The 26,595-nt window shown below is 36.1% G+C and overlaps 1 protein-coding gene across 4 annotated transcripts in view; it reads left to right on the top strand.

The window, feature by feature from the left end:
* Nucleotides 1-26,595, top strand: part of Dcun1d1 (defective in cullin neddylation 1 domain containing 1) — a 42,566-nt gene that overhangs the window by 13,117 nt on the left and 2,854 nt on the right. For all 4 annotated transcript variants that reach the window (XM_026382918.2, XM_077795323.1, XM_026382919.2 and 1 more), the window contains 4 exons: nt 874-1,042; nt 3,934-4,064; nt 23,852-23,934; nt 24,156-24,252. In XM_026382918.2, the coding sequence (XP_026238703.1) occupies nt 874-1,042; nt 3,934-4,064; nt 23,852-23,934; nt 24,156-24,252 (480 nt within the window). The remainder of the gene's footprint in view (nt 1-873; nt 1,043-3,933; nt 4,065-23,851; nt 23,935-24,155; nt 24,253-26,595) is intronic.

Here is a 26,595-nt window from a genome sequence, read left to right as displayed (position 1 = left end):
TGTGCATGGTTTTTATTGTTGAGTTATTGCCAGGTTCATTTTAGGAAGATGTTAACAAATTTTGTTTTTGGTACTGGGGATTGAACCCAGAAGCACTGAGCCACTGAGCCACATCAGAGACAGGGCCTCACTTGAGTTGCTGAATGCCTCACTAATCTGCTGAGGTTTGCTTTGAACTTGCAATCCTCCTGCCTCAGACTCCCTAGTTTCTGGGATTACACATGTGCACCACTGTGCCTGGCAGCAAGTCATATTTGATGGCAGTGTAAGAGTGCCTCTTTCTCCTTCTATTATTTAGAAATTTTCCTTGTATTGTTGAGATTCAGATTGAGGGCTGGTATTGTGGCTCACTGGTAGAGCACTTGCCTTAGCACATGTGAGGAACTTGGTTCAATCCTCAGCACCACATTAAAATAAATAAAAGTTTTTTAAAAAAAAGATTGTATAGTTTTTCTGGTACTCAGAAGTGATTGTTGTGATAAAATGAACATTAAGAAAAAAAGAATTTCTATATGTAGTACTGTTAATTTAGAATGTTTGCTTAAGCAAAATATGGATAATTCTGAATAGAATCCTTTGCCCATATGTAGGAATATCTGATTTTCTGAAAGTGTATAGGTATTGGCTATTTTTCACACGGATGAGTGAGACTTGAAAATTAAGTGCACATCTGCATATATACTCATACTCTTGTACACTTTAATAATGCTATGGGGGGGGACCTTAAAGGCTTTAAATTTTGAGAAAACAGTAATGTTGCTTCATGTCTTTTGGTTTTTAGAATGGAACATAAAAGTATTACCTTTTTCAGTTTTAGGAATACAGCACAAGAAATTATGGCACTAACTTGATATTGCATTCTTATTTTTAAAGATCCTCAAGATGAAAATAAAATTGGAATAGATGGTATACAGCAGTTCTGTGATGACCTCGCACTTGATCCAGCCAGCATTAGTGTGTTGATCATTGCATGGAAGTTCAGAGCAGCAACACAGTGCGAGTTCTCCAAACAGGAGTTTATGGATGGCATGACAGAATTAGGGTGAGTATAGAACCACCATAGAAAATTAGATATAGCACGTGAGGATTCAGGAACTGAATTATGTCATCAATTTTTAAATGTAAATTTAAAAGTTTTACTGGCTCACAAAGATTAGTTTAAGTAGAAATGGGCTAACAGGCTATTTACGTTAAGCAGTTCTTAACTGGGCTTGCTGAGTTACCTGTTTAAGATTTGCATTATGTTTTCATCATTTGTTTCTAAGAGAGGTTCACTAGTATTAAAAGTATTATGCATCAATATTTAACATGGAAAAGTGAAATGAGCAAGTTTGTAAGTTATTTACTAGTGTGAGGCTGTAAACTCTGAATTGACACAATTTTAGAATTTAAAAACTGGAAGGTAGAAGTTACTGAGTGCCTTTTGTTCCACTTATGCCTTCACAGATGATTAGCTGAATGTCTTTGAATAGATTGAAAAGTTATAGATGAAGCTTTTAATTATGACCTCCAGTTGCTTAATGAGATTATAAAAGTATCCAGTCATAGGTAGATAACAAGCTGCCCTTTGTGTTTTCAGTGGGCCACTGTTTAAATAATAGCTAGGGTTAATTGAGCATTATTTTGTTTTAGTAACTGTGTTAAGTACTTTACCTGCCTCTTCACAACAACTTTGTGAGAGAAATAGTGTTTTTAAACCTCATTTTGGAGATGAAGAAAGTGGGGTTCAAAGAAATTACAGAATTAGGAAATAAGAGAAACAGGATTGAAGCCAGACACTCTTGAGCTTGAGGGCCATCATAATTAGCAAGGTGCAGTCAAGACACAAAAAACACATCAGTAATTTGACCAGGAAAATTTAATGAACTATTTTACTATGTAAAAGAAAATTCTGGTTATAACAGAAGTAGCAATATCTGTTATCACCCCTGTGGCTGAGTGAAATGAATAAACCACAAAGGAATTTAGGAACTGAAAAGATAACCAGCAAGACAGTGAGGTAGAGGGCATGGCTGCTATAGGAACAGGATGCCTGTGATGAAGCTTCCACACTGGTGGATAAAAAACTGGTTAGAGGCCACTTACTGAGGAGCTGTGAGAGTTGCCACTGCTGGTGGGCCCTGCTGGGACCTCTTCACACACTACAATCATTGCCCTCTGCAGAAAACAAGTTCTAGGGTAAAAGTTCCTTCTTCCTCTTCTGACCTTTATTGCCCTTTCTTGGTAGAGCCTAACATGAGCAAGCTGGTGAGAGAAATGAAGTCACAGTTTGTAACCCACTCTTACAAAGTTGAACAGAGAAGGGTGGGTTTAAATCTGAGAGATAATAAATTTAATTACTTGACCAAACACTTTCTAAAGCCAAAGTTACCCATTCTTTCTTTCTTTCTTTTTAAAGCTGTATATGGATACAACATCTTTCTTTCTTTAGTGATGCTGAGGATTGAACCCAGCACCCCACATGTGCTAGGCAAGCACTCTACCACTGAGCCACAACCCCAGCCCAGCCAGCTCTTTCTTGAATTTGCTGGAATTATTGATGCCAGGGACAGATTTCGTTAGAAGTTAAAGAAACCATGTTTTTATTTTTCATTTGAACCTGAATTCATATAAAATGTGATGAACTTCCAAATGTGGATTGATTTGTGGAGTTTTTAAGAAATGGAATATTCCTATCATAAAACTATTATGAGGAAGATAAGGCTTGGTACTTGAACCTTTTTAGCTCTTTGAAATTTGAATATTTTGCAAATGTAGAAAAAAGTAATTGATTTAAGATAATTCAGTTGGAGGTTGTAGGGTTTTCAGCTGATGTTTTTTATTTGTACTTTGTATATAATAGGAAACAAGTTTTCAAAAGGAATGCTTCCTTACCTAGGCAAGAGACCATGTTTCCAGTTAGTTTGGAAGCTAGACCTGTGTTTGATTACCATGTAAACAGTGTCTAATATGGTTTAAGATATGTTTTGTAATACTGTACATTTTTTACCTAGTCACCAAAACTGACTTCTGAAAGTCAGTGTATTAATAGTTCAGTGAATTATGTGATTAAAAGTAATAACCCATTTCCTTCAAAAATAGTAATGGTTTCTAACATTTCATCACTCTCAACCTCCTCTTCCCTCAGCTAACCTCATATAAGAGTTCCCTGCACCATGTGTGGTTTTGGTTTTTGAGGTTTCGGTGACTCATGATCAACCCTGGTCCCAAATCATTAATTGGGAAATTTTAGAAATAAACAATTCAGAAATTTTAAGTTGTGCATCATTCTTAGTAGTGTGATGGAAATCTCGTGCCGTCCTGTCCTGCTTGGGATGTGAGTCTTCCCTTTGTCCAGTGTATCCACATTGTATTTACCTACCTATCTGTTAGTCACTTAGTAGCTGTCTCAGTTATCATATCAACTATTAGTATCCCAGTGCTTATATTCAAGCAATCCTTATTTTACTTAATAATATTCCCAAAGTACAAGAGTAGTGATGTTGGCAATTTGTTTATGCCAAAGGAAAGCTGCTTCCTTTAAGTGAAATGCTTCCTTTAAGTGAAAAAAGTGTAAGATATTTTGAGAGTGGGAAAGTACATATTTACATAAATTTTATTGTAGTATGATTATTTTATTATTAATATCTTACTATGCATAATGTGTAAGTTAAACTTTATCATGGTTATGTATGTATATGGAAAAGCTTAGTGTATGTAGGATTTGGTATTGTCCAAGCTTTCAGGCATCCACTGGAAGTCTTGGAGAATGTATCCCCACGGATAAGGGAGGACTATGTACTTATTTATGTCATGTAAAAAGATGAAATTCCATCTCTCTGATATTTTAAAAAAGAAGTCTTAGGAAATATAAGCCCTCATAGGAATAAATAAGTGAAATTTTAAATTTATAGTGAAAAAGTTAACCTTTATAAACTTAATTTTATAATGTAGATGTGACAGCATAGAAAAACTAAAGGCCCAAATACCCAAGATGGAACAAGAATTGAAAGAACCAGGACGATTTAAGGATTTTTACCAGTTTACTTTTAATTTTGCAAAGAATCCAGGACAAAAAGGATTAGGTAAGAATATTTTAAAGTTATATTTGATGTTTCAAATATATTTAAATACATTGATAGTATCACTTTGTAATAGGAAGTTATGTGTTTTGATCATAAAGTCATGAAAATACCAGCTTTAGGGAAAAAAATGAGAAACTGAACTTTTAGTCAGAAAAATACTGTGCACATTGGATAATAGGATATCATATGAACTACTGATATTTAAAAAAATAAAAATTATACAGAAAATAAATAATTGTTAAAATTCCACTGACAATTATTTATTATTTTATTCATTCAAGACATTTTAGGATCTTAGGACCTATAGAAATAGCATTGTTAAGGTTTTTGAGTAATTGAATACCCAATAACTTTTGTGTGTGTGTAGTGCTTGGGATTGAATTTAGGGCATTCACATACTTAGGCTACCACCGAGCTGTATTCCCAGCCTAACTTTATTCTTTTTATTTGAAAACTGTAAGAAAGGATGAAAAAGAAAATGATTAACATGTATAATTGTATTATAAGGGAAACAATTTGTTAGTTAACAGTGAAGATCAACTTAACCACTCAACCACATAATCTCATTAATAGATCAACTGATTTATACTAAATGTAATATCCATACATTTGCTTTTGGGACAGACAGCTAGGAGATATGAAAGTAAAATTTGTAAATTTACAAATTACCTAAAAGATTAGATAGTAGCAGGTAATACAAAATAAATGGGTATACGGGTTTTAGAGAAAGGAATGAATAAAAGCAGGAGTGCTTGGGAAATGCTTTCTGAACAGGGGGATATGAACTCCTCAAAGATTTGATATTTGACTTGACATGGGAAGATAAAAGGTATTTCATTGAGAGGATAGTTATTAATGAGGATCTACAATCTTAGAAATAAGGTTGGCTTCTCTGTAGTTTGATTTCAGTGGGAATTCTTTGTTGGAAATTTAATTGGAGAGACACAATAAGACTAACTAAATAACCACAGGCTTCTTTTGAAAATGGGACAAAAGGTTTAAATTGGAGAATGTGGGAAATGTGAACCTACTGAAGATTTTGATGATAGCAGTAACTTCTATTTAATGTGAGCCTTCAGTGTGCCTGGCAGTGTGCTAAACACTTTACACATAGCTGATGTTTGTCATTTTAAATGTAATGTTTAATAATTATATGAGTTATTTATTCTTTGATTTAATAGTTTGTCACCTTCTGAGTGCCCAATATACAGAAATAGAATACTATGAGTCTTCTTTTTTTTTTTTAAATATTTTTTAGTTGTTAATGGACCTTTATTTTATTTGTTATATGTGGTGCTGAGAATCGAACCCAGTGCCTCACATCTGCTAGGCAAGCGCTCTACCACTGAGCCACCACCCAGCCCCTATGAGTCATTTTTTAATCCTTAATTAGCAGATGAGGAAATTGAGGCACAGGAAGGTTAAATAACTTGACCATTGATGGAAATGAGTTTTTGTTTTGTTTTATTGGGAATTGAACCCAGGACCTCATCCATAGTAGGCAAGCACTCTACTGAGCCCTAATGTGGTCTTTCATACTAATCCTTTGTTATATTTTAGAGTGGGGGCACGGAAATGTTCAGAAATGTATTATGTAAGTAGGGATTAGACTGAGGAAGTGATTGAAAGAGAGGAGGGGCTGGGGTGGTGGCTTAGTGGTAGAGTGCTCGTCTAGCATGCACAAGGTACTGGGTTTGATCCTTAGCACCACATAAATGTAAAATAAAGATATTGTGTCTACCTAAAACTAAAAAAGTAATTTTTTTTTTAAAAAGAGAGGAAAGGATAAATATATAACGTTTATTTATATTGGAGAATATAAATATGACTGAATTGATTAAAGGTTTATAAAATATCTTTAATCAAACTTTTAATGAAGCCTCCTTTCTGATTATTCAGTATATCACTTTTTAAAACAGATTTTTACTTTTAATTCACAGGTGGTAATTGTGCATTTTTATAAGATGCAGTGTGACATTTTAATACATTTCACTATATAATGTATAGTGATCAAACCAAGATAGATTTTATTCTTATAGGAAAAAATCCTCATTTTTCAGGCAAAATAAGCTGGGATATCTAGGGTTAGTTTCTCTTTATCTGTAGGCACCAGTTAACAGGCTATTTTTTTCTAGCTTCTTCTTTTCCTTCTTGCAAATAAAAATCTGTTAAAGCCTCAGAATTTGTGTTAAAAGACGTATTTTGTGGTCTCTAGAAATGTAGCACAGTATTTTGGTAATATTAAACATAGAATTGTTAATGTCAAAGTAAAAGAACTGGATCTATTTCTTCATTATAACTCTACCTCTTACAGGAGCACAAAAAAGTGGTTCTGGCTGAATATGTAGTTTTGATGTTGAAGCTAAGTTTTTTTAATTATATGGTAAAAATAAAGCAAAATTAAATTTTTATAGATGTTGAATATTTTAATTGGAATTTTAGATTACAGGAAAAGTTGAAAAAGATTATGTGAAGATGCTAGATTTAAAAATTTGTACTTAAGAAAAAAGTGTAATAAGAGTTAAAGAATTTCTCTTTTGCAAGGTGAAGAGAATTCTGGAGATTGCACAGAAGTATGAGTGTTCTTAACATTGATGAACTGAATGCTTAAGAAGATTAAAATTGTTGGGCTGGGGGTGTGGCTCAAGTGGTAGCGCGCTCGCCTGGCATGCATGTGGCCCGGGTTCCATCCTCAGCACCACATACAAACAAAGATGTGTCTGCCGAAAATTAAAAAATAAATATTAAAATTCTCTCTCTTAAAATTTATAATTTTAACTTTTTTTTTATGTTTTGTGTATTTAATCACATAGAAGAGGTGAGGCCCAAAGCAAATTGGCAAAGAGTGATAGTAAAATTAAGAAAACCCTAAAACACTGAATGTATAATGGCAGAGTAAATCCTAATGTATAGTGTAAAGATTCTTAATAATAATAGATTTATATTAATCAATTGCATAAAATATACCACACTAAAACAAGATGTTAAAAATAGTGAGGCTGGGTGCGTTGGCTCACGCCTGTAATCCCAACTGCTCTGCAGCTGAGACAGGAGGATCACAGGTTTCAAAGCCAACCTCAGTAACAGCAAGGCCATTAAGCAACTCCGGGAGACCATGTTTCTAAGTAAAGTGCAAAATAGGGCTAGAGATGTGGCTCTCAGTTCAATCCCATTTACCCCCCACCCTAAAAAATAGAAAAGGGCTGGGGGTGTGGCTTAGTGGTAGAGCACTTGCGCAGCTTACACAAGACCTTGGGTTTGAACTCTAAGCATATCACACACAAACACACACACACACACACACACAAAGGTGGGAATTGAGGGGTGAGGAAGGAAAGGAGAGTATATGGGAACCTCTATAAAAGAACCTCTGTACTTTTTGCTCAGTTTCTCTTAAAACTAAAATATACAATGTATTATTTAAAAAAGAAAGCACAATAAAATAAAAGACATAGTTTCTCTTGTTTTGCATTGGTGTTAGGTGTCACTAAGTATAATGATTTGCTTAGTTGAAAAGCTTAATTAAGAAGGAAACAGTTTTCTTGACAACTTTGCAAGAGTTCACAGGTTTCTTAGATTACAAAATTTTGCATAGAGGAATTTTAAAAATCATAGAAGAGGTGAGGCCCAAAGCAAATTGGCAGAGTGATAGTAACAGCATTGTGGTTTGTTTATAAATAGCTATGTTGGTGCCCGGTGGGGTGAGTTCAAAACCAGTCTCAGCAATGGTGAGGTGCTAAGTGAGGTACCCTGTCTCTAAATAAAATACAAAATAGGGTTGGGATGTGGCTCAGTAGTTGAGTACCCCTGAGTTCAATCCCCAGTATACCCCCCCCCAAAAAAAAATGCTGGTTACAATGAGAGTTTTGGTGTTTTTCCTTTTTTTGCCTTAACTTTCTTTCCATTTCTTTTTTCTCTCAGTGCTAAGGTTGGAACCCAGGCCTCATAGATTAGCTAGAGAAGAGCTCTGCCACTGAACTACACCCTGAGCCATATATAACTTCATTTCTTGGGACATCAGGCTAGGGGGCTTTGTCTAGCACCATCTGATTCAATCATCTGCCATTTTTGATACTTGTTAGCATTTTAAATTTGAAAGGGATTCTTAAAGTCCTCTATAAAAGCTAACCTACCCTGATGCTCATTTAGTTTCTCCTTTTGAATATACAGGATGAACATTGTTTTAGGAAGTTGTCTGTTCTGTCACAAAATAACTTGTGCTTACTCAGTTCTTCCTTATTAAGCTAACATCTTTGTCCTTATAACTTCTACCATTGCTCTTATTTGTTCTTTAGTGTGACAAAGAGGAAGTCTCACCATTTAAAGATTACTATCATTTACCACTTGTATTTTTTTTTCCCTCAGTTCAGCGTTCCAATTTATTTTGTTTTTTATTTGAGGATGTGTTTGTTATTCCTGTTACTGTTCCGCCAAACACATTTCCAGTTCATTGGTTTCTCTCAAAAGAGAGCTCTTAAAGCTAAACATGAATCTGGGCATGGTGGTACACCATCCAGTAACTCTGGAGGCCAAGGCAGGAGGATTATTGCAAGTTTGAGGAAAGCATCAGCAAATTAACGAGACCTTGTCTCAAAATAAAAAATAAGCTGGACACAGTGGCGCATGCCTGTGGTCCCAGCAGGTTGGGAGGCTGAGGCAGGAGGATTGAGAGTTCAACTCAGTGAGATCCTGTTTCTAAATAAAGTACAAAATAGGGCTGGGGATGTGGCTCAGTGGTTGAGTGCCCCTGAGTTCAGTTCCCCCCAGCCAGCCAACTAACCAACCAACCAACCAACCAATAAATAAATAAATGGACTGGGGAAGAGGCTCAAAGGTAAAGGTAAAGCACTGCTGGATTAAATTCCCAGTAAACTACCCCCACAAACAAATAAATAAACAAAAACTGAACACAATATTCCGGGTGAGGGCTGTTTAATATAGAGCACTGTTGATATATTATTATTTGTGAGACTGGTCATTATTAATTTTGTTTAAAGATGATATATTTTCTTTAGCAGCCATGGCATTTTAAGGACCATGCTGAAATTTTGTTAGACTAAATAAAGTCTATAGGTCATTTTATTGTGAATTACGGTTCAGTTAAAATCTTATAACTGAGTAGTTGATTGAAAAGATAATTAAACATTGTGATTATAGTTGATTATAAAACATTATTAAACATTTATTATAAAGCTAGGTGCAGTGGTGCATGTCTGTAGACTCATCATTCAGGAGACTGACGTAGAAGGATCTGGAACCAAGGAATTCCAGGCCTACCTGGATGATGTAGTGAGACCCCTGAGTCAAAAAAGAAAAAAAAAATCTTTTTTTTACTTTCATGTTTAGAAATGATTTATAGTGTTTAAAAGAGCATTTTCAGGGCTTTGGGTTGTGGCTCAGTGGTAGAGAGCTTGTCTAGCATGTGTGAGGCCCTGGGTTCTATCCTCAGCACCACATAAAAATAAATAAATAAAATAAAGATATTGTGTCCAACTACAACTAAAAAAAGAAAAATAAATTAAAAAAATAAAAGCATTTTCATCTATAAAATTTCATTTTGTTCTCATAACAACCCTTTGAGCTAAGTAAAAAATGTTATTATATTAAAATACTCATGGACTGACTTATTAAAAACACATAACTTTATAGTTGGTAGAACTAGGAGTAGACTCCAGTTACTTATGAGTACATTCTGTATGCTTTTTGTTATATTATCCCTAACTGTAGGGATTTCTCTTTTTAATTTTATTTTTTAAATTTTATTTTTTTTAAATACACGACAGTGGAATGCATTACAATTCTTATTATACATATAGAGCACAATTTTTCATATCTTTGCATATACAGTATGTTCATGCCAATTTATGTCTTTAGACATGTACTTTTTTGCATTACAATTCTTATTACACATAATACCACAAATTTTCATATCTCTTTATATAAAGTATGTTGGCACCCAGTTCGTGTTTTTATACATATAAAGTTTGGATAATGATGTCCATCACATTCCATCATCCTTGCTAATCCCCTGCCCCCTCCTTTTCCCACCCACCCCTCTTCCCTATCTAGAATTCATCTATTCCTCCCATGCTTCCCCTCCTTACCCTACTATGAGTTAGCCTCCTTATATCAGAGAAAACATTCAGCATTTGTTTTTTGGGGATTGGATAACTTCACTTAGCATTATCTTCTCCAACGCCATCCATTTACCTGCAAATGCATGATTTTATTCTCTTTTAATGCTGAGAAAAATTCCACTGTGTCTATATGCCACATTTTTTTTATCCATTCATCCACTGAAGGTCATCTAGGTTGACTCCACAGTTTAGCTATTGTGAATTGTGCTGCTATAAACATTGATGTGGCTGTGTCCTTGTAGTATGCTGTTTTAAGTCCTTTGGGCCTGAATGAGGAGAGGGATAGCTGGGTCAAATGGTGGTTCCATTCCCAGATTTCCAAGGAATCTCCCTACTGCTTTCGATATTGGCTGCACCAATTTGCAGTCCCACCAGCAATGTATGAGCGTGCCTTTTTCCCCACATCCTCACCAACACTTATTGTTGTTTGTCTTCATAATAGCTGCCATTCTGACTGGAGTGAGATGCTATCTTAGAGTAGTTTTGATTTGCGTTTCTGTAATTGTTAGGGATGATGAACATTTGTTGATTGATTGTATATCCTCTTCTCACTGAGAAGTGTCTGTTCAGGTCCTTGGCCCATTTGTTGACTGGGTTATTTGTTTTTTTTTGGTGATTAGCTTTTTTGAGTTCTTTATTACTCTAGAGATTAGTGGTCTATCTGATGTGTGAGGGGTAAAAATTTGTTCCCAGGATGTAGGTTCTCTGTTCACCTCACAGATTGTTTCTTTTGCTGAGAAGAAACTTTTAGTTTGATTCTATCTCATTTATTGATTCTTGTTTTTAATTCTTGTGCTAGGGGCTGAGATTGTGGCTCAGCAGTAGAGTGCTCAACTAGCATGTGCGAGGCCCTGGGTTTGATCCTCAGCACCACATAAAAATAAAATAAAGATATTGTGTCCAATTACAACTAAAAAATTAAAAAAAAATTATTGTGCTATAGGAGTCTTATTAAGGAAGTTGGGGCCTAATTGAACCTGATGGAAAATTAGGGCCTACTTTTTCTTCTATTAGACGCAGAGTCTCTGGTTTAATTCCTAGGTCCTTGATCCATTTTGAGTTAAGTTTTTGTGCATGGTGAGAGTTAAGGGTTTAATTTCATTTTGTTGCATATGGATTTCCAATTTTCTAGCACCATTTGTTGAAGATGCTATCTTTTATCCAGTGCATGTTTTTGGCACCTTTGTCTAATATAGGATAATTGTAATTTTGTGGGTTAGTCTCTGTATTCTCTATTCTGTACCATTGGTTTACCAGTCTGTTTTGGTGCCAATACCATGCTGTTTTTGTTACTATTGCTCTGTAGTGTAGTTTAATATAAAGATAATAGTACCTACCCTCCCTGGTTGCCAGCGATGCCACCTGCTCCACTCTTCCTGCTAAGGATTGTTTAGCTATTCTGGGTCTCTTATTTTACAGATGAATTTCATGATTGCTTTTTCTATTTCTATGAGGAATGCCATTGGGATTTTTTATCAGAATTGCATTAAATCTGTATAGTGCTTTTGGTAATATGGTCATTTTGATAATATTAATTCTACCTATCCAAAAGCAAGCTAGATCTTTCCATCTTCTAAGGTCTTTTTTGATTTTTCTCTTTAGGGTTTTGTAGTTTTCATTGTATAGCTCTTTCACCTCTTTTGTTAACTTGATTCCCAAGTTTTTTTTTTTTTTTTGAGGCTATTATAAACGGGGTAGTTTTCCTCATTTCTTTCTCAGAGGATTTGTCACTAATATACAGAAATGCCTTTGATTTATGGGTGTTGATTTTGTATCCTGCTACTTTGCTAACTTCATTTACTAGTTATAGAAGTTTCTGGTGGAGTTTTTGGGTCTTCTATGTATAGAATCATAGTGTCAGCAAATAATACTAATTTAGGTATTTCTTTAAAAAAATTAAGGCATTGTGAATATTTTTTTACTCATCATTCCATCCACCCTAGTCAGTTGGTGACATTTTGTTCCCCTTAGGACTGTTAATTCATTTCCATGTTCATTCTGCACTCAACTGATCATTTTTTATGAAATCCCACATTGCCATTGTTGATTTTTGTTTGAAATAATGACATTGGAAAAAAATAAAATAATAAACTAACAAAAAATTAGAATGACATTGAGAGTATCTTTTTGCATTTTAAATTAAACTTAAGGATTCATTCTGCAAGCTATTCAATTTTAGAAAACACTGTTTTTAGAATTTATCCTGAATTGTTCTTTTTCAGTTCTTCAGAATCTATGATAACTTTAAAAATGATTAAAATAGAGGTAATAGTAAGGACTCATCAGGTACTGTTATAAATGCTTTATATATATTAAATCAGTCTCACAATAACCAGCGAGGGTAGGTACTATTACCTTTATATTAAAACAAATCACAAAGAGGTCAACTTAGTTGCCTGTGTCACAATAACTAGGGGAAGAGTTGATATTTACAAGACCAAAAGTCATGCTCTAAATTACTGTGTTCAGCTGCCTCTTGTCTGGTGAGCCTGTTGTCTTTGTCACTCATATCTAAATAGCATTTTTTCCCTATAACTAGGGTAATTAACATCCTTGTATAATTTAATCCTATGTATGTCAGCTCTTAATTCTAATTTATTACTCTTTTTAAGACTTTTAAATTAAAAAACATTTATTGACTGCTTACTCTGAGAACCTGGAGTTAGCAGCATTGAAATCTTGATCCAGGGGAGTTTGTGCTGTTTTAATAAGATAATAGTTTCTGAGCCTTGATGGATGCATATTTTCGAGGCCAAAAGAAAAAACCCATTTCAAGTGCAGGGATTACCACGTTCACTGGTCAGAAGTAAGTTCATTTGACTACACATACAGATATTTTCTGTATATTACAGGGAATCATTGGAGAATTTTAACATAGAAGTAACAATAGATTCATTCAAAAAAGCCCATCTCTAAGAACTGGTCCTTTTAAAAGGAATAGAAGGACTTGATGAAGAGATACTGGTTATGGAGCTGTTGCATGGAGTAAGCTAGAACTGAAGAGTATCCTAACATAGGCCCTCCACTGGGGATAAGAAATAAATGTAAGATGTACTTAAGAGACAAAACGAGAGTGCTTCTATTGGATGTGTGAGATGAGGAAGGAAATGGGTCTTCCCCAGGGAATTTCAATACCTTTAGGGAATATTTGGAATTCTGTATGGTTGTTGTTTGGTAGTCACAGTGGCCAAGGGTTTGTACTGGCATCATAGGGGTGCTAAATGGCCTACAATGCTTGGAACATTTCCTCACTATCAGAAATTGTCTTTCTTTCTTTTTTTTTTTTTAATTTTTAAAAAATATTTATTTTTTTAGTTGTGCACAATACCTTTATTTTGTTTATTTTTTATGTGGTGCTGAGGATGGAACTCAGGGCCTTGCACTTGCTAGGTGAGAGTTCTACCACTGAGCCACAACCCCAGCCCCAGAAATTGTTTTTCATTGAGAAACATTGTGGGGTGTTATGACATTCACTGAGAGTGAAAGGAATAGCAGTTCTAAGGAGGTAAGAAATGAGTTAATTTTTAGCCCTGCTGAATTTGAGTTGTTTTAAGTACCCAGTTGAAGATGACTTGAGGTAGGTAGCTATGAGTTTTTCAGAACTTGGAAGATTTTTCTAATTTAGTGATCATTAGAGGTGGTCGAGTATACAACATGGAAAAAGGTATAGGTTTGAAGATCTGCTGAAGGAAGCAGAAGTCGTTATTATTAACACACACCTTACAGAATGCCAGCATTAGTTAATAAGTGAATGGAGGAAGATAAACCAGTAAAAGAGAATGAGAAGGCCTAAGATTACAGAGAAAAATTGATAGAGTACTGTCATCAAAGCTGAAGGAAGTGACAATTCTATTCAGCCAATGTGCTCAGTTCTATCAAATATGGCAGACAAATAAATTAAGAACATAAAAAATACTTAATTTTAGGACTGGGGCTATAGCTCAGTGGTAGAGTGCTTGCCCCTCAGATGTGAGGCACTGGGTTTGATCCTCAGCACCACATATAAATAAAGATATTGTGTTCATCTACAAAAAAAAAAATTAAAAAAATAAAATACTTAATTTGGCAACCAGAATTATCTTATGACTGAATTTTGTAAGGTGAGCAACAAAGATAGATACTAGTTACTAGTATTAAACAGTGTGTGGGAAGTGAAGCAGTGGGACCCTAAATGTAGACCACAATAATTTCTCCTCTTTTGCAACCTGAGCTTTCATATACCATACATATGTACTCTTTAACTTGTCAGATTCTTTCTTTAGTGTGATCAGCTGACAAATAGGCATTTATACATGTCTTATGGTTGTAGGTATTTGAGTATTTTACTGTCATCCTTGTTTTATAAAAATTATTTGAAAATGGAGAAAACTACCAATACTAGTCTTAGTTTTCATAAATTTAATGCATTTGAAGTGAAGTGAAATCAAGTATATTAATAATAACCAATCTTGGTTTCATTTGATTATTTACTGTGCTTAAGCCAGACCACTCTGTCGAGTTAGTGAAGGACAGAATTAAACAACCTGGAAGGAATATTGAGTATAGAACTTTTAAAGACTACAAAGACTAAAAAGGAGGTACAATTAGGAATTGATAATATTTTTTAGTACTCTTAAAACTGGAGGATCTGAGTGGAGGTGTAGTGGCGTACACCTGTAATTCCAGTGGCTCAGGAGGCTGAGGCAGGAGGATCAACAGTTCAAAGCCAGACTCAGCAAAAGTGAGGCTCTAATCAATTCAGTGAGATCGTGTCTCTAAATAAAATACAAAATAGTGCTAGGGATGTGGCTCAGTGATTGAGTGACCCTGAGTTCAGTCTCTGTTACCAAAAAAAACCCCCAAAGAAACCAAAATTGGAGGATCTGATTTTGACTTTCATACATGGTTTTAGAAACAAATTATGTATAAAAGTAGAATACCACATCTACCATTTCAGGATATCTGTGAAGGGAAGAAGTAATAGGGTAGGTAGTAAAGGGGATAAGAGGTCCAAGGAATATTTTTAAAAGATAGGTGATCCCTAAGCATGTTTTTCTGTGGAGTGAGAAAAGCCAGAGGAACAGCAAGTTCCAAGTATAGAGAGAGGCCAGCTAGCTAATCAATATATAAGATTCCTTAAAAAGTGAAGATGCTGTTCTGGGCTTGTGGCGCAGCGGTAGAGCGCTCACCTAGCACATGTGAGGCCCTGGGTCGATCCTCAGCACCACATATAAATAAATAAAATAAAGGTATTGTGTCTAACTACAACTAAAAAATAAATATTAAAAAAAATGAAGATGCTAACAGAGCAGGAATAAACAGATGAAAGGCGTCTTGAATAGAAAAGAAGAGGAGGTACGAGGTACCTTTTCTATTGAGTTTGAGGGGAAATGATAGATTTAAGGTTTAAAAAAGTATTCATTTGTTTGTAAAACCATGAGATGTTTATTCATTTAGCAGTTTCTTTCTTTCTTTCTTTCTTTCTTTTTTTTTTTTTTTTTTTGTACCAGGGATTGAACCCAGGGGCACTCAAATACTGAGAGCCACATCCCCAGCCCTTTCAGTTTTTTATTTAGAGAGAGGGCCTTACTAAGTTGCTGAGGCTGGCTTTGAACTCTCGATCTTCCTGCCTCAGCCTCCTGAGCCACTGGATAACAGGCGTGTGCCACCGCACCCAGCTCATTCAGCAGTTTCTGAATGCCTGCTCTTTGTTGCAGTCTGTCAATTTGGGGATGTGTTTCACCTGTCCTTGCAGAAGTCAAGACCTGGTTAGATGGGAGATTAAAAAGAATAAAAAGATGGGGTGTGTGTGTGTGTATGTGTGTGTGTGTGTGCGCGCGCACTGGTGTTTGAATCCAGAGCCTTATTCATGCTGATCTTGTCTTTTGCCATTGAGCAACACCCCAATTTCAAGGTGACTTGCTTGCTTTTGTTTTCTCTTTCTCTCTTTGGCAGTACTGAGGATAGAACTCAGTGCCTCATGTATGCTAGATAAGCACTCTGCCACAGAGCTACATCCCCAGTCCTATAGATGGCCATTTTTAGTAGGTAGAACAGTGGACATCTTGCTAAAGTTATATGATATTAATTTGGTGGCATCAGTGTTGAATTAGTGTTTTTGTCAAGGAGAAATGAAGATTGTACTCATTCGAGATTATAATTTTGGAGAGCAGTTGTGTCCTGAAAGACAAAGGAAGGGTTAAGAGGATTATATAGAAAGAGTATGGTTGAAATAAAGTACCATGGAAAGTGAATAAAGGAAGGGATCTTGAGACTGAAGAAAAACTATAATGTTAAAAAGGAAAAAGAGCAAGAGATCAGCAGTGACTAAGAATATATGTGAGATATTGTGTTTTTTTTAATAAAGAGAGAGAATTTTATTATTTTTTAGTTTTCGACAGACACAACATCTTTGTTTATGATGCTGAGGATTGAACCTGGGCCGCACGCATGCCAGGCAAGCACGCTACTGCTTGAGCCACATTCCTAGCCTCTGAAATGTTGGTGTTTAAAGCTTAGGAGTCAGAATAATTTGAGTAGTATGTTAGCTTGTCATTGCTGTGAACAAAATATCTAACAAAACAATTTAGAGTAGGCTTAGAGTTTCAGAGGTTTCAGTTCATGATTGACTGGCTTTAAGGTAGAAACATCATGGCAGAAGGGTATGGGTGTCCAGTGGTGGGATGGGAAAAGGGCCTGAGATAAAATGAAGTCTCCAAGGGCAGGCACATCCCTAGTGACCTACGTCCTCCAACTGTGCCCTACCTGCCTACAGTCATCCAGTTGATGTAGATCCACTTATGAGGTCAGAATCCTCATAATCTAATCACCACCCAAAATTCCTATCTCTGGACATTGCTGTGTTGGGGATCAAGCATTCATTCAACCCATGAGACATTGGGTAATATTCCAGATCCAACCATACATTCTTCCCCTTGTCTCCAGAGGCCCACGTTTGTCTGACAAGGCAAAATACATTCTGTCCCATGAATCCCTGCAATCAATTCTACCTTTTCTTAAAAAATCCAGGTTTTGTGTCTATTCTTTAAAGTTACATACTTCCAGCGTACAATGGCATATAGTAAATATTCCCATTCCAAAAGGGAGGACTAGGGGTATAGAAAGGATAGGACCAAAAGCAAGATGGAAACCAAGCAAGATAAGCGTAAGTCTTTTTTTTAGTTCCATGTCTGATATCCAGGGTTATATGTAAGTGGCCAGATATGGGCCCTGGTGGTCTTGCTGGTTGCAGCCCACATGGCACCTCTCTTGGGCTGGCTGCACTCATTCCCTGCAGTGTTCCTTGGTAGATGTTCCATATTTCTGGCGTCTCTAACTTAGGGTGTCTAATGCAGCTTTGGCTTCACTTGGACAGAATCAGACATCACCCTCTCAGGGACTGCTTACAGATATTCCCAGCCCCAACACACACTGCTTGGTCTCCCAAGCCTGCCTTCTTTCATGAAACTAAAACTCCAGGATTTTGCATTCCTGCAAAACCAGCACCATGTGGACAATGCCAAAGTCTGCCAACAGCTGAAGAATAGCTGGACACTGTAGCAGCCTCTACCAGGGTAGCTGAGCACAGTTAAATGAACCCTGGGGAAACAACTTTCTAGTTAGCCCTCTGTGAGCAGGATGTTCCAGCTCTCCTTTGAAAGCAACATCTTTCAAATGAACTTTCATTATGTTCTTGAGTCTGTCATGGGTGGAGTCTTACCAATTCTGGAGATGCCTCAAAGCATCTTTCCTGTTGTCTCTGTAAATACTTCTTTGTTTTTAATTGTGATAATATCTCAAGCAGACACAGATTGCTTGGCCCTAATTTTTCACTCTTGTAAGTTGTGTAAATTTACAGTTTGGCCAAAATTTGGCAATACTGCCAATTTTCCAAATGTTTCTGCTCTTTTTGTTTATGGTTTTTCAACAGTGAACCTAACTAAAAGCCACATGTACTACCACTTGACTGCTATGCTGTTTCGAAATTTATTCTGCTAGATTAGTTTGCTACTTTTAATTTTGCCTCACCCCAGGTCTCAGGGAATAAAATGTAAACAAGTTCTTTGCTTGAATGTAACACATGTAGCTTCTAGTTATTTTCCATATGAAATCTTTTGAACATAGTCTTTACTGTCCATGTTCCTGTTGGCATTTTTGTCTTCTGAGCTCACACCTGAATGATCCATTAAACTCTCTTTACAGCATTCTAAGGGTTTTCTAGCCTGCATTTTTAAACTTTTCCAAAATCCTGCAAACCAGTTTCAGAGATTTAATTACAGGTCAGGTATAATCACAGGAATGACCCCATTCCTGGTACCAATTTTCAGTTTTAGGTTTTCATGTAACAAAATACCTAACAATAAGGACTTGAAAGGGGGAAAGATTTTTTTTTTGGATCACAGGTTTCAGAGTTTGGGTCCTTGACCAACCAGCCCCAAGGCAGAAACATCATGGCAAAAGGGTGTTGCAGAAAAAATGCTGCTTAGTTCATGGCATCCAGGGAAGAGGTGGGACACACCAGGACGTGATAAAAGTCTCCAAAGTATATGCCTTGGTGACCTGTCTTTTCCAACCATGCCTTACCTGCTCACCACCTCCCAGTAGTCTGTTCACCATTTAGTGGATTTATTTGCTGATAAGGCCAGAGCCCTCATGATCCAATCATTTCGGGGCTGGGGATGTGGCTCAAGCGGTAGCGCACTCGTCTGGCCTGCATGCGGCCCTGGTTCGATCCTCAGCACCACATACAAACAACGATGTTGTGTCCGCCAATAACTAAAAAATAAATATTAAAAAAAAATTTCTCTCTCTCTCTCCCCCTCTATCACTCTCTCTTTAAAAAAAAAAAAAATGATCCAATCATTTCTCCAAAACTTTACTTTCTGAACTTTGCTGCTTTGGGGACCAAGCTTCTGACACACAGACCTTGAGGGACATTCCAGACCCAAATCATAACAAGTGGCATAATGGTTAAAGTTCCAGGATATTTTACTTAAAATTTTTATTAACATGAAATATTGTTTATTGTTACGGGATTCAATGTGTTATTTCAATACATGCATAATGGTGTAAAACTGATCAAATTGGGGTAATTAGTATTTCTATCTCTTTTTTTAATATTTGGAGGTTTGAACTACTTCTAGATCTTCACAAAGTATATAATACGTCAGTGTGAACAGTAGTTGTCTTATTGAACTGTGGAATACCAGAACTCCTTCTATGTTTTGATACATTTATTCAATCTCTGTTTATCCCCCAGCCTTTAGTAATTATTATTCTGAATTCAAGTTTAACTTCCACATGTGAGAGAGAACATGCATTTCTGTATCTTATTTTACATAATGTAATATCCTCCAATTCCATCCATTTTGCTGCAAATGGCAGGACTTCATTCTTTATGTCTGAGTAATATTTCATTGTGTATATATAGCATACTTTGTTTATTCATCCATTGATGTTGTGTGCCTCTGCTAATTCTGTATCTTGGCTATTGTGAATAGTGCTGCAGTAAATATGGGGAGTAGATAGTCTCTTTAATATGTTAATTTCACTTCCTTTGGATATATACCCAGAAGTGGAATAGCTGGATGTATAGTAGATCTGATTTTAGTTTTTTGAGAAACTTCTATACTCTTCAAATTGATGCACTAATTTATATTACATTCCACCAGTAGTTTAAGAGAACAGTTCCCTTTTCTCTGCATTCTTGCCAGCAATTGTGACTTTTTTTTTGGGGGGGGGGTAGATGGATACAAATATCTTTATTTAGTTTTATGTGGTGCTAGGGATTTAATCCAGTGTCTCACATGAGTTAGGCAAGCATTCTACCAGTGAGCTACAACCCCAGCCCCATTACTTTTTTTAGTAGTAGCTATTCTAACTAGAGTAACATGATAATTCATTGTGATTTTGATTTGCATTTCCCTAATTGCTAAGGATAAGGAGCATTTTTTCCACATATTTCTTGGTTGTTTGTATTTGTCCTTTTGAGAGATACTTGGTCAGGTCATTTATTCATTTTTTCTTTATTGTTGAGGGTTTTTTTTTCTTGTTTTTTTTTTTTTCTTGTTTTTATTACCAGGGGCACTTAACCTCTGAGCCATATTCCCAGCCCTTTTTATGTTTTATTTAGAGACGGTCTCACTGTGTTGCTTAGGGCCTTGCTTAGTTGCTGAGGCTGGTTTTGAACTTGTGATCCTCCTGCCTCAGCCTCCTGAGTTGCTGGGATTACAGGCATGCACCACTGTGCCCAGCGTTTGAGTTCTTTTTTGCATTCTGGGAGTAGTCATTTGTCACATGAATAGTTTGCAGATATTTTCTCCCATTCTTTTGGTTATCTTCTCACTCTTTCCTTTTCTATACAGAAGCTTTTTGGTTTGACAAAATTCATTTATCTGTTTTTGCCTTTATTTCCTGTGCTTTTGGGGTCTTAATCTAGAAAAAGTCATTTCCTGTGTGGATGTCTTGAAGTGTTTCTTCTTTTTCCTAGTAGTTTCATCATTATACAGGTCATCTGTTTAGGTTTTTGATCCATTTTTGAGTTCACTTTTGCATATGGCAACAAATAGGAGATATATTTTAGTCTTCTGCATATGGATATCTAGTTGTCCCAGCACTATGCATTGAAGAGGCTGCCCTTTCTCCATTGTCATCTTTGGCAAGAACCAGTTGACTGTAGATGCAGGGGGTTATTTCTGGGATTTCTGTTCTGTCCAATGATCTGTGTGTCTGTTTTAAGCCAATACCATGATGTTTTTGATTACTATACTTTATCAAGATATTATGAAACCTTCAGCTTCTCTTTCTCTCTTTCTTCCTTTCCTTCCCTCTCTTCCCTTCCCTTCCCTCCCTCCCCCCTCTTTCTTTCTTTCTTTCTTTTTTTTTTTTTTTTTGGTGGTACTGAGTCCAAGAGGCCTCTCTGATTTATATCTCCAGTACCCACCCACCTTTTCTTGTAGACAATGTCTTGCTCAGTTACCCCAGCTGGCCTCAAGCTTGCAATCCTCCTGCCTCATCCTTCCAAGTAGCTGGGATTATAAGCATATGCCATCATTCCTGACTTCAGCTTTATTCTTTTTGTTCAGGATTGCTCTGGCTACTTATTCTTTTTTTTTTTTTTTTCCTTTTCCGGGTACTTGGGATTTAATTCGAGCCTTATGCATACTAGGCAAGCGCCATTATTTGAGACCTTTTGTGTTTCCATATGAATAACAGGTTTTTTTTTTCCCTGTGAAGAATGGCATTGTTATTTTGATAGGGATTGCATTGAATCCTTAAATTGTTTTAGGTAGCTATGGACATTTTATCAATTCTGTCCACGAACTTGGGGTGTTTTACCATTTTTTTGACATTTTGGGATTCAGATCTTTGGTTGAATTTAATCCTGTGTATTTTCTTTTATAGCCTTTGTGAGTGAGATTGCTTGCTTTCTTAGCATGTTCTTTATTGGCATATTAAAAATGCTGCTGATGTTTGCATGTTGATTAAAGCTCTTACAGTTTAACTGAATTTGGTTAATTCCAGTCATCTTTTGGCAGTGTATCTTTTAGAGGAACATTTGCTTTTGGACTAGAGTAGAGGTAGGAACTGTCCTAATAGAGTGTGTGGTCATATGACATTTCACGTGGGCATTGAAGACCTTCAGAATGGTGACAGAACATGGGATCAAGAAGGACTGAACCAGTTACCAAAGATGTCAGCAAATGTGGCAGATTTGATTAGGAGCTTGGTAGAAGGATAGAGCTGAGAAGGGATTAAGTGATAGATTTAGTTTTCAGGTATTTCATAAAGCATGAAGGTGAAAGAGTAGTGATTTAGAGGTGGTAGTGGTGATCTAAGAAAAGTGTCCACGTTCTTTTGAGAGGGAAATGCAGCTATCACTTGAAAGCAATGCTGTAAATTAGGATTTAGATAACACAAGAGGATTGAAGGTGCATTCTCTAAAAAAGTTCAGGATGCAGAGTTTAGTTGTATTGTAAAGGGCATTCGAGGGCCACTGGCGGATCAGAAAGGAGGACCTACAGGGACAACAAAAATCTGGGAGGAAAAGGCCAGTTACGGGAATTGGGATTAATAGAAAAGGTAGATTACCAGATAGGTTTGCAGTTTGGATTAATGGCTAGGAATGATAAAGGGGATTAACCAGTCTGAAAATTTAAATGGAATTCTGATAAAAGTTGTTTAGTGTCTTCTTGAGTTCCTACAAGGATAGAAGGGGGATTAGCAGAGATGATGACATAGCTATATAGATATGATGATCAAGCTTTAGCATATCTTGGTCAAATCACTAAGGAGTATTTGAGTGGAGTGGAATTATTAACATAGAATATTACTGTTTCTGGAGAGATTTTCCTTCTGGTTGGCTTTATTCTCTTAACTCTTGGGGAAATGGTTGTTTAATCAGTTAACTGTTAATTATCCTAGTTTCAGATTCTCTTCATATGATAGAGAAAATTCTGTATCATTAGAGAGATGTTGAATACCTCCCCCTTCTAGCATCTAAGAAATCTCATAAGAGAAAGTGAGATTAGATTAATTCTATACAATTTTTTTTAAAGATATTGGGGATCAAACCTAGGACCTTACTCATGCCAAATTCACAGCTTTTTTTTTGTATTTTGTGACAAGAGTTTTTCACTAAGCTGCCTAGACGGTCTCCAACTTGCAATCTTTCTGCCTCAGCTTCCCTAGTAGCTCAGATTGTGGGTGTGCATTTTCCTAATCTCTTATGTGTCCCCAGATTGTGTTCTGGACATATAAATTTGCTCATAAAAGCTAGATTACTTTCTGTTTTAATTCCTTGAAAGAGATTAGCTCATGCTGTCGTATAACAGATGTAGATATCATGTTGGTAGTATTGCTTCAGTTGTCTCTGCGCTGAGACCAAGTGTCCCTTCATATAGTATTTGTATGTGTGTGTATATACATATGTATTAATTATTGGTTTTTATTTTACTTACCTGCAGTACTAGGAATGAAACTGAGAGCTTCATGTAAGCACTCTGTCACTGAGCTACATTCCCAGCCTATATCAGTATTCTTGATGGTCTCTTTGTGGTCAGGACCAACTTGGAGTGGGAGATTTTTAGGATTGTGAGTAGTAGTCCTTTGCATTCCATCCTATAATTGTGTATCATTGATTCCCAGTTGTGGACAAATTTGCCTTTCAAGGAATCTTTGTCAATATCTGGAAACATTTTTTGTTGTCTCCACTGGGTATGGAGTGAGACTGCTACTGGCATTGAGTGGGTAGAGACTAGGGATTCTACTGAAATTCCTACATTGCATAGGACAACCTCCCACAACAAAGAATTATCTTGCTCAAAATGTTTAAATTGCCTTGGTGTACATTAACTAACATCTGAATACTTAGTGACTAGTTAAGGGCTGAACTACATGATCTAATTTAAACTGTAGGACAGTTCTGTGAGGTAAGTGGTAAAGTGTTATCACTTTATTATGAAGGAAGGCCTTGAAGGACCATTCATCATGAGAAAACAGGGTACAAACTTTAGGAAATTTTTAGTACATAAGTATTCAGGATACAAGTGTGGTTTCTTTTTTTTTTTGGTTTGTTTTTTTTAAAAGGCTTTCTTTAGTTCTTATTCTTTTGCAGAGACAAATATTTATAGAATATTTATGGAAGTACATAATTTATTTTTAATCTTACAGATCTAGAAATGGCCATTGCCTACTGGAACTTAGTGCTTAATGGAAGATTTAAATTCTTAGACTTATGGAATAAATTTTTGTTGGTAAGTTCACATTTTCTATAGTTCCATATATTTTCTCCATGATTATGCTGTATGTAAAGAGGAATTAACATTTTAAAGCATGATTACTCATTTCAGAGCATGTAAATGGACATAGAATAAGAAATTTTTGATTATCAGAATTGCATTCTTACATTTAGTGTCATCTGGACTATTTTTTTCTAACTCTTTATAGTGATGTGAATGTTTTTATTTTTCAATAGGAACATCATAAACGATCAATACCAAAAGATACTTGGAATCTTCTTTTAGACTTCAGTACAATGATTGCAGATGACATGTCTAATTACGATGAAGAAGGTAATAAAACTTTTTGCCCTTTTTTTTTTTTTTTATAATTTGCCATCTTTTATGTGGTGGGGGAGTTACTGGGGATTAGACCCAGGGGCACTTTAACCACTGATGTAAATTACCTGCCCTTTTGTATTTTTTGTAATAGGGTCTCACTAAATTGCCCCTTTGTCCTTGATTTTGGAATCTTTCTCTCTCAACCTCCCTGAATCATTGGGATTGTAGGTGTGCCCTGTTTCTAATTTTTTTTTGTTGTTGTTGTTACCGGAGATTAAAACTAGGGGTGCTTAACCACTGAGCCACATCCCCAGTCCTTTTTACAGACAGGGTTTCACAGAGTTACTTAGGGCCTTGCTTAGTTGCTGAGGCTAGCCTTAAACTTGTGAGCCTCTTGAGCTGCTAGCGTTGTAGCATGAGCCACTGTACCCAGCCTCTAATCTCTTTTTATCACACTCCCTGAACTTCCTATCCAGAAGCTGTTTTTCTTAGAGTTGAATTTTCCTCCTGAGCTTTTATTTATTCTCTTTTATTTTTTGGTTTTGGGGCTTCAGAGTGTTCAATTTATCCTATCATATGAAGATATAGTTTTTTTTTAATCTTTTTTAGATGTTGGTGGGCCTTTATTTGTTCACTTATTTATATGCCGTGCTGAAATTCGAACTGAGTGCCTTGCACATGCTAGGCAAGCACTCTACCACTGAGCCACAACCCCAGCTCCCAAGATATAGTTCTCTATCTTTAGTAGTATTCTTTCTTCACTTATCTCTGCTTCAGGACCAGTTTAAAGGCCAAAAGGTCCTGGGCATTAGCCAAGACTGCCACTTCTGAGCTATGCCCCCAACCCCTATGTATGCTATTTTAAATGTATGCAGTACCTTCATTTTCTTTACCATCTATATCATTTGGTTTCTTTAAAATCCAGTGAGTGGGTTAGAGGTGTAGCTCAGTGGTAGAACACTTGCCTAGCATGTGTGAGGCCCTGAGTTTGGTCCCCAGCAAAAGAAAAGAAAAAAAGCCAACCAGTATTCGTGTCTGCCAGAAAAACATAAGAAAAGCATGAGTGATTTTCACTTAAAAGAATATATTCTCTTCTTAATGTGTTTTTATATTTACTCCTATGTATTTTTATTGTTTTCTGCTAGTTTGCAAGCTCTTTAAGTTCACTGATTTTGTCTAATTTGAAATGCACTTTAGCTATAGGTATTCAGTAAACATTCATTGGTTGAGTACTTTTCTGCTATTTCTTCATAAAAATGATGCTGCCATCTACTACCACTATATACAGTTTTTTGTTGTTGTTTTAAATTGATTTATTCACACATACTTACCTAATCCCCCTCAAAAATTAACAGGATGGCTTTTTTTTTTTTTTTTTTTTTTTTTTTTTTTTTTTTTTTGGTGCTGGGGATTGAACCGGGCCTTTTGCATGCAAGGCAAGCACTCTACCAACTGAGCCATATCCCCAGCCCTAGCAGGATGACTTTTTGAGATTGCTAAATATGGTATTATTAGAAAAATCTTCTATGGCTGGTCTTGACCTCTTTATAAGTGTCCTGGAACCATTTAAACTAACCAGGGATGATGTCTTCTCTCCATTTTTGTTGTCATGTTTTGTCTTCACTGTGTTTAATCTTACATATGCCTGATAATTAGGCTTTCTGTTAGGTTTTATGCAAAATTAAGAGAACTTCCTGATTTGGAGATTGGCATGAGGATATGTAGAGATGTGCATATGTGCAATTTAAAATCTTAAGTCATTTATTTTCATGAAATAGAATAGATTTTGATACTTGCTGTTAGTTTTCTTTTTAAGAGTACTACAAAATGCCTGGAAACTTGTTTCTTCCTGCTATGCTCACAGCATTGGCAGCATGTCATCACTTAATGGCCATCCATTAGGCTGCCAGTTTTGATCAAATTACTTCCGTTGCCAGACTTCAGTGGCCTTCAGGAAACCAGAATGCCGTAGTATTGATTGATTACCAGAAGAATTATTTCTATCACTTAGGGAGCAACCATATGTTGGAATAACAGATTAGAGAGAATACAAGGAATACAAAGCTTGAATTTTGAAAGACTTATTAGTGGTAAAAGATAAGAATGATATAATTTAACTCTTAGGAAGATATTTTTTAAAAACCAAAGAAAGGCTGAGTACAGTGGTACATGACTATAATCCAGTAGCTCAGAAGGCTGAGGCAGGAGGATTGTTCAAAGCCAGCCTCAGCAACTCAGTGAGGCCCTAAGTAATTCAGCAAGACCCTGTCTATAAACAAAATGTAAGAAAGGGCAGGAGATGTGACCCAATGGTTAAGTGCCCCTGGGTTCAATCTCTAGTACAAAAAAAAAAAA

The sequence above is a fragment of the Urocitellus parryii genome, chromosome 2 (genome assembly GCF_045843805.1).
Source record: "Urocitellus parryii isolate mUroPar1 chromosome 2, mUroPar1.hap1, whole genome shotgun sequence".
Classification (NCBI taxonomy): Eukaryota; Metazoa; Chordata; class Mammalia; order Rodentia; family Sciuridae; genus Urocitellus; species Urocitellus parryii.
Note: the sequence above shows the minus strand (reverse complement) of the source record. Positions and strands in the feature narration are given on the sequence as shown.